The sequence below is a fragment of the Ambystoma mexicanum genome, chromosome 1q (assembly GCF_040938575.1).
Source record: "Ambystoma mexicanum isolate Mex_15411 chromosome 1q, UKY_AmexF1_1, whole genome shotgun sequence".
NCBI classification, from domain to species: Eukaryota; Metazoa; Chordata; class Amphibia; order Caudata; family Ambystomatidae; genus Ambystoma; species Ambystoma mexicanum.
Genome location: NC_090922.1, coordinates 865,244,415 through 865,258,327, shown reverse-complemented (window position 1 = coordinate 865,258,327; position 13,913 = coordinate 865,244,415). Strand labels below are relative to the sequence as shown.

Genomic DNA, 13,913 nt, shown 5'->3' with positions numbered 1-13,913 from the left:
AAGTTCATCTTCTTCGATGCCTCTCGACGATCCGTGGCTCCTGCTTTAGAGGGAGTCACTCAAGAAGGATCCATCGACGCCTCCTCGAAGACGTCTGCTCTACCAGGTACATTGGGGGGCAGGTAGAAACCTTGTAGAAGAAAATAAGACTTATGGAACAATCTATGGACTGGGCTTGTGATATATCTTTACTTTACAGGTTGCCCAGGTGGGGGGATATCCACACAGAAGTGTGTCTAGGTAACCGGGCCAGTATTCTGCCCATTGTTCTAACCAACTGCTTTCCTCCTATATCTATTGTTGGTTACTTTTATTCCTTGATCTGTGTGACATTTGACCCGAGTATAGTTGATGCACTTTAATGAGATTTGATAGTAATTATGGTACACTTTAGAACTGTATATATTTGCCATTGTAGATTTTCTGAGCACAAAGTGAGTTATTGTGATAGTGTACATAACCTTGACTATTAAATATATAAAGACTGTGTTTTAACTAATACAGTGTGTGGACATTCCTTTGTGGGGGGCTTGGGGACTACACTGTACTTAAGAACCAGCCTGCATCACCTCCTGAGAAGCTAGGCCTTGATTGCTCGTCCATTGCTACCTCATAGAGACTTTTGGCTGGGGTCCTCTGTGCCTCTCCTCTACCATATAGAGAGCAGAGGTACAGAACCCCCCTCCAGTCTTTACAAGGATTAACTGTGGAATACACTAAATGTAAGTTTGGTAGTAGAGAGGTAGATTACCTGGGACATACCTTATCTGAAGGAGGCTATAAACCCAAAGCTAAAGCTATGGAAGCTATAGAGAAAGCACCATATCCTAGTACTAAGGATGATTTGAGGTCATTTCTAGGTTTAGCAGAGTATTGAAACAAATGTGTAGAACACTTTGCTGTAATAACCCAACCACTAAGAGAAATGATGAAATAAAATGTAGGCTTTATGTGGAATAGTGAACATGAGAAATGTGTGGATACTGTTAAGAAGTGTATACTTGATGAACCATTGTTGGGTGGTTTTATTCTAGGAAGAAAGTCTGCCATCACCGTGGATGCCATCAGCAATGGTCTGGGTGCAGTTCTATCTCAAAGTGAGGGAGAAAGAGAGAAAATAATAATGTTTGCTTCTAGAGCCATAAGTGATACTGAAATTAGGTATTCTGTGATTGAAAAAGAATTGTTAGCATGTTGTTGAGGAGTAGAACATTTTAGGCAATATGTGTGGGGAGAGAAATTTACAGTCAAAACGGATCACAAACCTTTAGTGGAAGTTCTAACTGTCAAAGGCATGTCAAAAGATACACCTAGGATTACTAGATTAGGCCTTTAACGTATGGAGTACAATTGTGAAACTAAATATCTTCCAAGGAAAAGGAACTGTATTGCGTACTTCCTATCTAGGATGCCTTGTGATGAGAATTTGACTGGTGTAAATACAAAGGGAATGGTGGATCATTTTGATGAACAAGTGTGCAGAATTCTTAAATGTACATCTGATGAGAAAATATGTGGGGTACTTAAAGCTGTGAGTGTGGAAAGGTGGAGAAAAGAGTGTGCAGAGGAGAAGATTCTGAGTCAAGTGATTGAATGGATAATGAAAGGGTAGCCAGACAAGGTTGATGATGAGTTCAAGGGTTATGCAGCGGGCAGAGATGAATTAACCATTGAGGGTGAATCTTTTATGAGAGGAAGCAAGGTGGCACCACCTGAGTTGTTGAAAGAGGAGATCATAAAACTAGCTAATGAGGGGCACCCAGGTCTATTTATAACTAAAAGGAAAATAAGAGATCCATTTTGGTGGCCAGCCATGGACATGCATGTGGAGAGATGTGTATATCAATGTGTGGCTTGTAACAATTGTGATAAGAATATGGTTACTAAGAGGTCACCTTTGACTCCTATTCCTATTCCAGAAGGACCATGAGAGGAGTTGGCTGTGGGTGTGCTTGGTCCCTCTGAAGCATTAGGACATGGTAATAGATTTCTGTTGGTGTTAGGGGACAGGTACACCAAATGGCCCAAGGTACCAGTTATGTATTGTGTTATGACCAAAAAGGTGATTGAGTTTCAGAAAATATTTTTTAAAAGGAAGGAGTACCAACAGTGATTTTAAGTGACAATGGTTCTCGGTTTCGCAGTAAGGAGTTAATAGAGTATGTGGAAAGAATAGGTTTTCAGTGGAAACATTCTTTGATGTATCATCCTGAGAGTAATGGAATGGTTGGAAGGTTGAACAGAGTAATTGGTGATTGCATACAATTGGTGTTGGCCAATGGTTTGGATTGGAGGGAAATCTTAGTGACTTATTGTGGAGTATAAAGATAACTCCACACAGCACCACATGGGTTTGCCCTTTCAGGTTAATGAGAGGCAGAGAACCAAACAGCAAATTGTGCCCATTTTGGCTAAATGATAAGTTGGGGATGCCTGGGGTTGACAAAGGCTTGGTGGATAATAATATTAAACGCAGTCACCAAAAATGTAAGAAGTACCATAATAGGAAATTCAAGAGCAATATAGCATGGAAGAGAGAGAAGTTTTGTGTGGGAGATTTAATGAAAGTGAAGAAGGGAACAATGTGTACGAAGGGTGAATCCAAATGTTTCAAGAATGCAGTGAGAATTGAGGGAGGAACAGTTTGGAATTCTAATAGAGTTTTCAAAATGTTGGAGGAAAGGGTGAAAGGAGATGAGAATGTGGTAGTAACAAAGTGGAATCATTGGGATTATCCTTTCAGAGGACAAAGTAGATGTGATGATAGAGGTATGAATGTGAGTACATAAGGTAATTGCACCACTAACAATGAATGTGATTTAACTCAGAGGATATTGTTGGGTGATCGTATCACTCTAAGGAGTTCCAAAAGAAGTGCAAGGGCGTGTAAAGTGCCGGCTAGGTTCAAAGAATGTGTGGTATATAAATGAATGTTAAGAGAGTTACTATATGATGTCATGCATTTTATTATGTGTTAGTAATTTTGCATTTTTGTTGTTTTGAAAGCACCATGTTTTAGCAGGTGCATTACTGTTATTTAGTAAAAACTATGATTTGTATATAGTTTATTTTTGGTTAAAGGAATGTAAGGGTTTTTGGGTTGTGATTTGTTTTTGTCTGAGGGGAGGGGGATGTGTAGTAATGTAATCTAGTAATGGGTTGTTGTACTGTGGATTCCATCTGGGTTGAATCTTGGAATGTGGAAGGTTGAAGGTCGGAATGTTCTGGTGGAGACAGTTGGTCAGAGAAGGTTAGAGGGAGACTGTGTTGTTGGTGCTGTGGGGCTCTTCCATGAATGTTTCTTACCTGGAAATAAAGGCACTGCGATCATCCTAGAAGAGTCACTCGTTTTCTTCTGTTTGCTTCCAGTTTGGGGTTTCCAAGCTGCTTGCTGGTGCAATACATCTAGACCACTTTTCGTGTCCCAGTCTACCACTGCTGCTCTCTATGATCTCAGCACATTGTGCTGCCATGTTCTTCTCGTGCTTTTCCTCCGCCTCTGCTCGATTCCTCCATTTGTTTTTCTCTTGCTAGGTTCGCTGTAGTCATCGTTCCTGGCTAAAGTCGGCAGACAGAACCCAGCAGGGAGATAGGTTGCAAGGGCAGGGGTTTGCCTGCACGTTATGAGGCCAAGTGCAGTGACACTGAACAATGCATAGGTGCGGTGGCGAGTGCAACTCCACACCCTGACCCTCGGCCTGCTATCTCCAACTGATGGAGTCTAATATTGTCTGTGCGAGTCAATGCTAATGTTATTTATGTTAGAAAAACAATCAGAACTCTCCATGTGTTCTGTTTTTTTCACTTTTGATGAACTACATGCACAACTAAACAAACAGGGCCTGCTCAAATGGGCCTCTGCGCTGGACCACACTGCCATGCAAAAGAGGGCCAAGATAGCGGCGCTCCACAGCGAAATCTCTTGCCATCCCACTGAGCCACTCTGGGCCTGCTTCAAGGATGCAAAATGCACTGGGTCAAAATAGACAAGAAAATGCATCAGGAAAGGTAGAAATTTGTTTCAGGGCAGGTACATACTAAGTCTGTATAGCCTTTCACGTGTCTAGCTATACCTTCAAACCAGCGGCGCTTCAACTAATCTGCTTATGATGCCTATCCTCCATTTACTTGTTTTCATTAAGGTAGTTATTATCACAGTGGAAAGTGAGGCTTCCAAATGTCAAGGCTACCACTGCCTGGTATTGATGCACTGTGGAGCATTCACCTCCTTCCACATGGCCCTTGCCAACATAGCCAAGACATTCCTAATGTAGGTGGAACAATACGTTTAATTGATTGAATAAAATAGGAAACAGAGAGTTCCATCCAGGAGCATCACTACTACAATTCCGTGGTCATAATTAACCTGTAACCAAGTGTCCTTAAGCTATCCGCACATGGAGATCATTATTGACCGCCTCTCAGCCAATCAGACTCTTCAGAGTGCAGTCAATAACTTCTGGGATTGATTCCATTCTGAACATTTTATCTTCAAAAGCAAACAGGGAAACAACAACGCAATTTCCAGGATATACAAGACACTTCCTCTCAAGGACCTTTTTCGCTGCAACATCTATTTTAAGACACCAAATAGAAAGCCAAAACATGGAAAAATGCTTTCACTTTCTTATAGAACAACCGTTTACTTTTACATGGCACCTAATGATGCTCATGTTAAACCTGCTTTTGTTTAAACAAGTTTGCAATTAAACCATGGTATTTAAGTATTACAAAATAAAACTCAGTTTGTCTATTTACTTTGTTCGCTATTAAAGTAACATTTTTACTTCACCACCAAAGCTCCAAAACGCATATTGCTATTACCACTATGTGCTCATCGCCTTATAGACCACGGGAGGGGTCATTATCACGAGCGATAATGACCCTTCCCCAACTTATGGCCCTCTGGTTGGACTCGGTCCATAACAATAGCCCACGATAATGCGCCCTGACTCGGTCTATAAGATTACATTAGAGATGTCACAACTAACTTGCTTGGACTATAAGATTACATTAGAGATGTCACAACTAACTTTTCATAAGTAAGCCAAGGGTCGTATTCTTAGGGAGTCATTAAATGAGGGGGATGGGGTCCCACCACTCGAGCATTCACCAGGCCAGACACTTTAACCCTCATTCTCTCCCATGCATGCACAGGGCAGAAAAGGATCAGAGAATGGCCGCATCCATGATGCCCAAGGCATGCCTTTTCCTGCATTGACCGAGTAGATGTTTCCGGATCGCCACCACACTTGCATGCACACAGGGAGATCTGCATTGGAAGCCGCCATGACAAACATGGTGGTCACGACCGCTTTCGCCTAGCAGAGGAAAAGCAGGCCTAATCTGCACAAAAGAAGTTTGTTGGCGGGGATCGGACTGCTGTGCCCCTTAGGCTGGCACGAGGATTCCCACATTTCTTTATGTGGAGTTTTATTAGGGGGGCAACAGTGGTCGCAGATGCTAAGTAGTGCATACAATGGCTCAGAATGCCCAGTTCGGTGTGCCCTTACCATACTGTGAGTTCTCATCAGGATCGGCGACACGAAAAATGGCACAGAGCACTTTTCAGCAACTTAATTCTGCAAATGTTGCATTGAATATTTAAGCAACTGATAGAATAGCAATGGTGTAGTGAGAATGTTCGTTTCGTTTAATGAACAGGGCGTGTGCTGGCCATTGGGTAAGCAATGTTGGACCGACGTTTTAAAGCAGCCCCAACCCACGGCCACCCTGGGTTGGGCTTGCACACAACATGCAATACCACATAATCTAACGTGCACCTACCCAAAACACCCAACAGTTGAAACAGTGTTTATTTTAATTGCGGATCCGGGATTCGAACCTCTATTGCTTTGTGTGGTCTTGCTTTCAAGACCAGCACAGAGCCCCATTTATACATTGCAATTTGGTGACTTCTAAGCAGAGAAAGCCCTTCACACTCCCTATGTCCTTGGAAATATTCAGTAATAAAAATGGCTGCAGGCTATAAATTAAAACATTTTTAACCAGGTGTGTTTTCTTCTTGCGCAGGTGTCGCCACTGCATCATTTAATGGGAAAAACAGCATCATATCTTACCGAAGCAACGGTAAAATTACAAGAGACCTCACCAATGTCACCTTTGGGTTTCGGACGCGAGACTCGGAAGTGGTCCTGCTGCACGCTGAGAAAGAGCCCGAATTTATCACGATCGGCATTCGCCAGTCCAAGCTATTATTCCAACTCCAGAGTGGCAACAGCTTTTACGTCCTGCGCCTGGCGAGCCCCCAGCGGGTGAATGATGGCAAGTGGCACCGAGTGGCTCTCGCCATGACAGATCCCTTGTCCCAGTCATCAAGGTGGCACATGGAGATAGACGAGCCAAAGGACCTTGTCACCAGCACTGTCAGCACCGGGAATCTGAACTTTCTGAGGGACGAAACCGACATTTATCTGGGTGACAGGGCCTCTGACGACGCCGCGGCTCTAACGGGCTGCCTCACGGGCTGTCTGAGCACGCTCCAACTTGGCGCCATTCATCTTCCTTATATGGACGACGCTGCCCTGCGCATGAAAAAACCCCAGGAAGAGCAATTCCTCAAAACGTCCCCAAGTCCCGTGGCGGCGGGCTGCTTGCAGGCCGACGCCTGCGAGTCCGACCCCTGCATGCACGGCGGGGGCTGTCAGGATTTGTACAGCACGTACCAGTGCGCCTGTCCCCAGGGATGGGTGGGCGCACACTGTGAAATCAACCTGGATGAATGCCTTTCCGACCCCTGTGTCCATGGAAACTGCTCCGACAGAGTCGGCTCCTATGTGTGCACGTGTGAACGCGGCTACACCGGTGCCCACTGCGAGCAGGACGTCGACAACTGCCTGGGACACCAGTGCCCCAATGGGGCGACCTGCATTGATGGCACTAACAGCTACTCATGTCTATGTCCCGGAAACTTTACTGGGAAATTCTGCAAGTAAGTAGTGCATGCGGTGGGGCGAGAGAATCAGACAACAGAATGCACTGACTTGAACAAGTTCTGCAAAATGCATGAGTCATTTTATTTCAGTGAGCCGCAGATAGATATTCAGGGAAATTGATATGGTTTCATGCACAGACCAAACACAATCACACTGCAAGAAAACAATCCTACATTGTACACAAAGAACCCGCAAACCCGCGTGCAGGCAACAGCAACTCCTGGCCTACCTCACACAGGCGATCTAATGCAACCAATGGTTTGGTTGCACTAAACCACCTGTACCCCACCGTATAACTTTCAGGACCTGAAGTGCCGATGGCAAAAGCTGGTACAGAACATAAAGTAAGGTAACATGACATAACAACGGATCTTGCAATCCAAGTTAATTAATTTTAATGTGGCAAGCAGGTCAGCTGCCAAACCTCGGGCCCACCAGCCCATCTATGAATGTCAAACACAAGCCTCTAGTGCCAGGTTGTCCAACTCCGGGCCTCAAGGGCCGAAATCCTGAGGGGTTTTCAGGATATTCCTCATCAATATTCATGAGTAAAAATGTGCATTCATTTAGAATCATTGTATGCAAATTTATGTCATGAATATTAATGAGGTGTATCCTGAAAACCCGACATGGATCCGGCCCTCGAGGCCTGAGTCTAGTGGATGTCCTTCATCGGGCCACATTATGGGTATGGCAGAATTAACTTTGGAAATTCTTCCTCAGAACTGGAAGTAAATCCTTTGGATTCCACGGTGGGGTGTTGTTCTCGATTATGGAGTCTCTTAGAACCCCATTGGGGTTTGTAGTAATTACTGCTGGTGATATTTTTCCAGCTGGTAATTGCTCCATTTTTTGAAGGTAAAGTAAGAGAAATACCCCCAGTCAAGTGCTGGAGGTATTTTATTCACTTTCAAGATTTTTCCTCCACTCTCCCTATAAACCTTTAATATGGTAGTGTGGTAAAAGTGAAGGCACTCCTGTTAACACCACTTTTTTTACTGCACCACCATTCTTGTAATGCAGCCCATGCAGAGGCTTTCGATAAACAGGAAGGCTCCCTCCTGGGCAGATTGAACACATGGCTGACCTTGCTGAAAATTGTCTTCTTTTTGGACTTCCCGTACTCCTTAACCGGTGCTTCAAGGGTCTGTAAAGTAGTATACAGTGCCTTAACAAAACACTTAAAAACAATGTGATCGACTGCTTGATTGTGTCATAGCATAACCCAGAGGGTGCCATCACAGAGTGTTGCTCAATAAATGGCAGAACAGTCGACCAGCCTCCTGCAGTACCAGCGGGCCAATTTTGTCCTGCGTACATATAATTATTTAACTGGACACACCATACCCAGCAATATCCAATGAACTGGAGGCACAGATCTCAGAGGGATACTCTTAGATTTCGCGTGTTCCTTATTATGGCAAATGACTGTCAACATCTCCTGTTCAAAAAAATATATATACGTTTTGCAACACTGCCCCTTGTGCACTACTGACAGTGCTCCGATTGCTGCTGTCATTCAGTGTGCCAAGACAATTAGCTCAGTCCTACCCTGAACAGCCAAGGAGGCTCACTTGAGCCAGATCTTCTTAAGTTCCGGAAACTTCTCAAGAACTTCATTTTCTCCACTTCCTTCTCTCTTCCCCTCCCGTGCTAAACACTCCACCTGCCACTGCGACTGAGGCCTAGTCCCTTCAGAGTCAAACAGGGACCAGATCACCCCCTCACCAGTCCTTCCCAGCATCCTTTGCCAGCACTTGACCCCGGGCTCCCTTTCCTGGACTACCCCAACATAGTCCTCCATGTCCACTGCACTCTCCCCCACTTACTTTCCCCTGGCACTTGCCACCCTGGCCTGACCATTACTTGCCCGCCCCCCACTCCTGCACTTCTCCCTCTACCCACCACCCCCTTGCACTTATCACCTTGCCATGCACTTGCACGATAGGATTGTCACAAAGCCAACAGAACCGTTTTCCTTTCTTTGTTGTTGTATTCTTAGGTTTCCCATGCCCCCCTCAATCCCCCATCTTGTCTTGTGGCGCCTGGAAACATCTGTGTAAAGGCACCATACAAATGTCCAATAAATAAACAATGAATAAATATGAACATGCAATAGTTTTGCAATGCATACAAAGAAAGACACGGCACAATTACTTGTTTCATTCCACTCTGCCAATGGAGGGAAAGCGCGCTTGGGCTTTAAAGAGAACAACAAACTTTGTGACAGTTTCAATATCTATTTTAATAAAAAAACAATTGTTTCTATTCCAGTTTTTACACTAGAAAATTGCTGTGACAGTGTATGAAAGTACAATTAATTTCCAACACATGCATCTTTACAAATTAGACGGTTTCCACGAGGGCAAACCTCCACTGGTCTGCACAAAATAAGCACAGTTGGAAACACACTTGTCAATGCCAAAAATGCAAGACAGCCGCTTTAACTCAGTTTTCGATATCCAGCAAAATAAATTGCAACACCCGAAAGAGCCTCAATGCATAGATCACCTATGCATAATCTTCATTACTCAAAGTCCTACTCTTCCACGTCACAGTATTTACTTGTGAAGTAATCCACTCCCATTCCTGGAATCCTTCTTCTGTCTCTATTCTTTTATTCCTACCCGGCCTCCACCTCCCAAGGGTACAATGCCCCCCAGGTGTCAGCATGCTCCAATTATTTACCACTCATTTGGCACGGGCCCACTAAATCCATGCCGGGTGGGCGAAGTGGGATATGAGTACTGTGACGAGGAAGGGCAGTACTAGGAGTAATAAAGATTACAGTTGATCCATGCATTACTTCCATTGGCCTCATCGTTCTCCAAGCACTTACTTGTGGGGTATACCAATTGAATGGGATGGAGGGGTTTAACTAACCACGCAGAACGCCAGTGCTATGCACACCACCCATCACTGATGTATGATTACTATTCCAAATCCAGACATGTGAATTCAAAGTGACCTGTCACTCAAAACACCAGTCCCAAAAGCACCAGTCCCCTGTCTGTGCATGTTCAACCGGTAGTGCTTAATAAATGTGCGTGGCTCTACCCAGATGGCAAATCGACATATGTCCAGAATGGACATTCCCAGGGCCTCTGCTCAGGAAGCAAACATCACCCCTATGGATCCCCCCCTTGAATCCATTGGAGAATTGGCCCAAGCTGACTCAAATGCAATGAGATAGCTTCACTAACCCATTTACTATCTGTGGATACCATGGCCTTTTGACCTACGTATGCACCTCCAAATGTTACAAACAAACTATCTGAAATCTGATAGGCCCCTGATCTTTTCAGAAAAATCAGAACTGTCCTCCTTACATTTCGGAGACTCCTTTCTAGCTCCTCTGGGTAACAGGAGTTTTAAAAGAATTAAGGGAGGGCAACCTCTTGTGACATGTGACATTATGGCACTACTTTAGGGAGGAAAGCTGGATTACGCTTAAGAAAAAAAGTGTCTACCTGAACCACTAGATAGGGAGCTTTGCATGTCAAGACACAGATTTTCCCAAAATCTTCTGGCAGTAGTGACGGCCACTCAGAATATTGTTTTTAGGGCTCATAGGTTTTAGTGATATCTATTCCAAGGGCTCAACAAAGGGGCACGACTGTAATGCTTTCAAAACAAGAGGGAGGTCCAAAGGGGCATCTCGGACACAGATACTGGGTCTCAAGAGGAATAACAGATGATTTGCCAAAGCCCGATCCTCTGATTCCTTTCCAGCGGCTTCCCTGAATGCCCTGATAGCTGACTATTGGGAACTAAGTGTGTAGACCGATAGCCTCAGATTGAAACCTTCTTGATGGAATTGAAGCACAACTGGAACATGGCACTGGACTGCTAGTACACCTTTCTTCTCACACCAGTCCTGGAAATTGCCCCAATTTCTATCATAAGCTATCAAAGTCAAGAGTCCTTTATCATTTTGGATTGCCTGGTATAACTCGAAGGACACACCTTGGATCTGTAATCCTTCCCTCTCAACTTCTGGGCCCCCAGATCAGATGTGTTAGCACTGCCCATCTGTGAACTTTTTTATGGAACACGGATGGTTCATGAGAAGAAATTCTGGATCAATTTCATGCTCTAGGATTAGGGGGAACCAGCCCCTGCATGGTCAGAATGGGACTATCATAATGACTTCTGTCACTGACTCTGTGATCTTCATAACTGCTTTTAGGATCAGGGGAAGGGAGAAAGGGCATACAACAGGATCTCCAGCCACGGTATGACCATTGCATCCATTCCCTAGGTTTCTGGGAATGGGGACCTCATATAAAACGGAGGTGTCGTTCCTTTTCGTCAATATGCAAAGAGATCTAAACTTCATGTCCAAAATCTCCTGGACATGCTGAGAAAAACTTTCTTCTGGACGTCCCACTCAGCAGAAGGAAATATCCATAGGTCATCCACCTCCATGTTACTCGGGCCCCTAATGCGCACTGCTTGATGGACAGACAGTTCTCCTCTGCAAATCCCCAGATCCTCCACTTGAAGTCCCAGGGATTTTAAGTTGTATCCCATCTTGTCTGTTGTTGTACGAAATAGCTGTAGTGTTGTCTGTCTGAGCTAACACAGCTTTTTCCTGTAGTAATGGGAAGAAAAGCTGTAGCACCCAAGAGGCTGCTGCCAACTCCATCCAATTGAAAGAGTGGGAGGCCTTCTGCGCTATCGATTCCTCCTGGTGCATTTGATCTTCCATCTCCGCCCCCTAACCCATCTTGCTGGCATCTGTAGTAAGAAGGGTCAGCAAGGGCTGAATCAGAGGAAATCCTTTCAGGAAGTTGTCCATCTGCAACTAACATTGCAAACCTGATTTCAGTCTTGCGGATCCGGGACCAGGGCCCTGAAGTCCTGAGTATCCTCCTTCCAGTATTTGCGGTGAAGGTCTCACATGGAAGCGCATCCAGGGCACCATGAAAACACATGTGGCCATGTGTCCCTGACCCTGCAGGAACTCTCTTGCAGTCCCCTGTGGTCTGGTTGGCAGCATTTTTAGGGAGACTTGTTACCTGTCTGCCCTGACCGTAAACAGCATCATCTTCCCCCTTGCCATGCAGCATCTTGCACCAGTCAACTGGAGGTTTTATGAGGAAAGAAGCTGAGACTTCATTTGGTTGAGGGTGAATGCTACCGATGGCAGTGTCCTGCATGTTAGGTCCACATGATGCATCAGTAGGTCCTGTGGGGATGCTTTGACCAGGCAGTCCAGAAAGAGGAAGACCTGAATCCCCTTCAGGTGGACCAGGGATACTATTAGCGCCAGGACCTTCATAAACACTCTGGGAACCCATTGTAGCCCAACAGTTAGGGACTCTGAACTGAAAATGACTCCTGCCAGGGCAAACCTCAAGGACGTTTGATGCTTCTTTCAAATCGTTATCTGAAAGTCAGCCTCCTATAGATATATGGATGTCAGTGAGTCGTTGCCCTGAACAAAGGGAATCACTTGCTGAAAACATTCCATCTTGAAATGCTGCGTGGCTAAAGAGAGACTCAGTTTCCTCAGGGCTAGGGTCAGTCTGTCCTTCCCTGAAGGTTTGGGAACTAGAAATACAATGGAGTAAATGCCCTAAACCCTCTCCTACCCAGCCACCATCCTGATGGCATTTTTCCGGACCAGTTCCCAGTTGGCCTGTAACGTAGCTTTTCTCTTGGATTAGCCTGTGGGCAGGGGAGTACGAATGATCCCTGAGGGTGTCAGAGGAGAGCAGAACTCTAGTTTATACCCCCATTGAAGTAGTCAGTTGATCCAAGTGTTCTTCAAAACCTTGCACTATTCCGCCCAGAACCACTTGTGACTGCCCCCGACTCGCCTGGCATCAAAACTTCTGCAATTTGAGGGATAATGGGGTCTTATTTTTCTGGGCCCACCTCTGTCGCTCACCACCGGAGCGTCTGTGTGAGACATAACTTGAGGCGTGTGCCTGGTCATTCCTTTGTGCAGAATAAGAAGGTCTGTATTTTGAGTGTGGCTTCTTCCTCAGTTTTCCAGCATGCTTAACAGCCTTCAAGGTTATAAGCTTTTGATGAATCTGTATCCAGATTTGTATGTGTAGGAGGCACGGCCTGCTATGATGGACCCCATGGCCATTGCAGAGCCCTTAATGCATCATAGACGATGTCGGATATAAGCTCTATTTGGGATCTGATATCTTATAGGAGAGAGACAGGGTGAATACCTTAATTTAAGGCTTTGGCAATTGTTTAAAGCCCCACCTCAGCCCCCAGAGCCGTCTCGACAGTGTAAGAAGAATAAGTAGCAGCTCTTAGTACCGAGCGGGCTCCCACGTAACCATTATTTAAAGCTCCATCAACTTTCTTGTCTGTGGAGTCTTGGATGGCCTCCTCAAGGGCGTTTGATGATCTTCCCACCAAACTAGGGAAGATGGTGTCTACTTGTGGACTTTTAGGGGTACAACCTAGTAATCTGGGAATAGCCATCTTCTCGCGCCTTGAAACACTTGTTTATAGGCGTGTTATAAATGCCATATCATATCATATCATTCTCTGGGTCTTCCCAGTTTCCTAAAATGTCATCTTTTACTTCTGCCACAAGGGGAAGACCTGCGTTTAACATATGTTTAAAATCAGATGAGGTACCCTCGTAACATTCTCCGTTGGGGGAGGGGGCTCTGAGTCTGGGAACCCCATGCCATGTGCCAACTGCATTAATACAGAAGCAACTGCTTCTTTTCCCAAATATTTTCAATTCTGCTCTTCCAGGGAAGATATGGAATCTAATGATATGTCAGGGGACAATAAGTATGAGCCTGAGGATGAGGAGGGTGTCGACTTAGGTTTCACCCTTTGAAACCCCTCTTCTTTAATGGCCTTTTTAAAGAGAACAAGAAGACTTTTCTCAGAAATCCCCATTTTCACCCTTTTCTTTTTCCTGGGCCTCTCATGGGATGAAGAGCTGGAGGAATTCTCCACATCCATCCAGAT

General features: G+C 45.0%; 1 protein-coding gene across 5 annotated transcripts in view; it reads left to right on the top strand.

Annotated features, from left to right (window-relative positions):
* The window catches only part of CRB1 (crumbs cell polarity complex component 1), a 1,156,197-nt gene that overhangs the window by 945,766 nt on the left and 196,518 nt on the right, over positions 1-13,913 (top strand). For all 5 annotated transcript variants that reach the window (XM_069641514.1, XM_069641517.1, XM_069641513.1 and 2 more), the window contains exon 9: positions 6,034-6,952. In XM_069641514.1, coding sequence (XP_069497615.1) covers positions 6,034-6,952 — 919 coding nt within the window. The remainder of the gene's footprint in view (positions 1-6,033; positions 6,953-13,913) is intronic.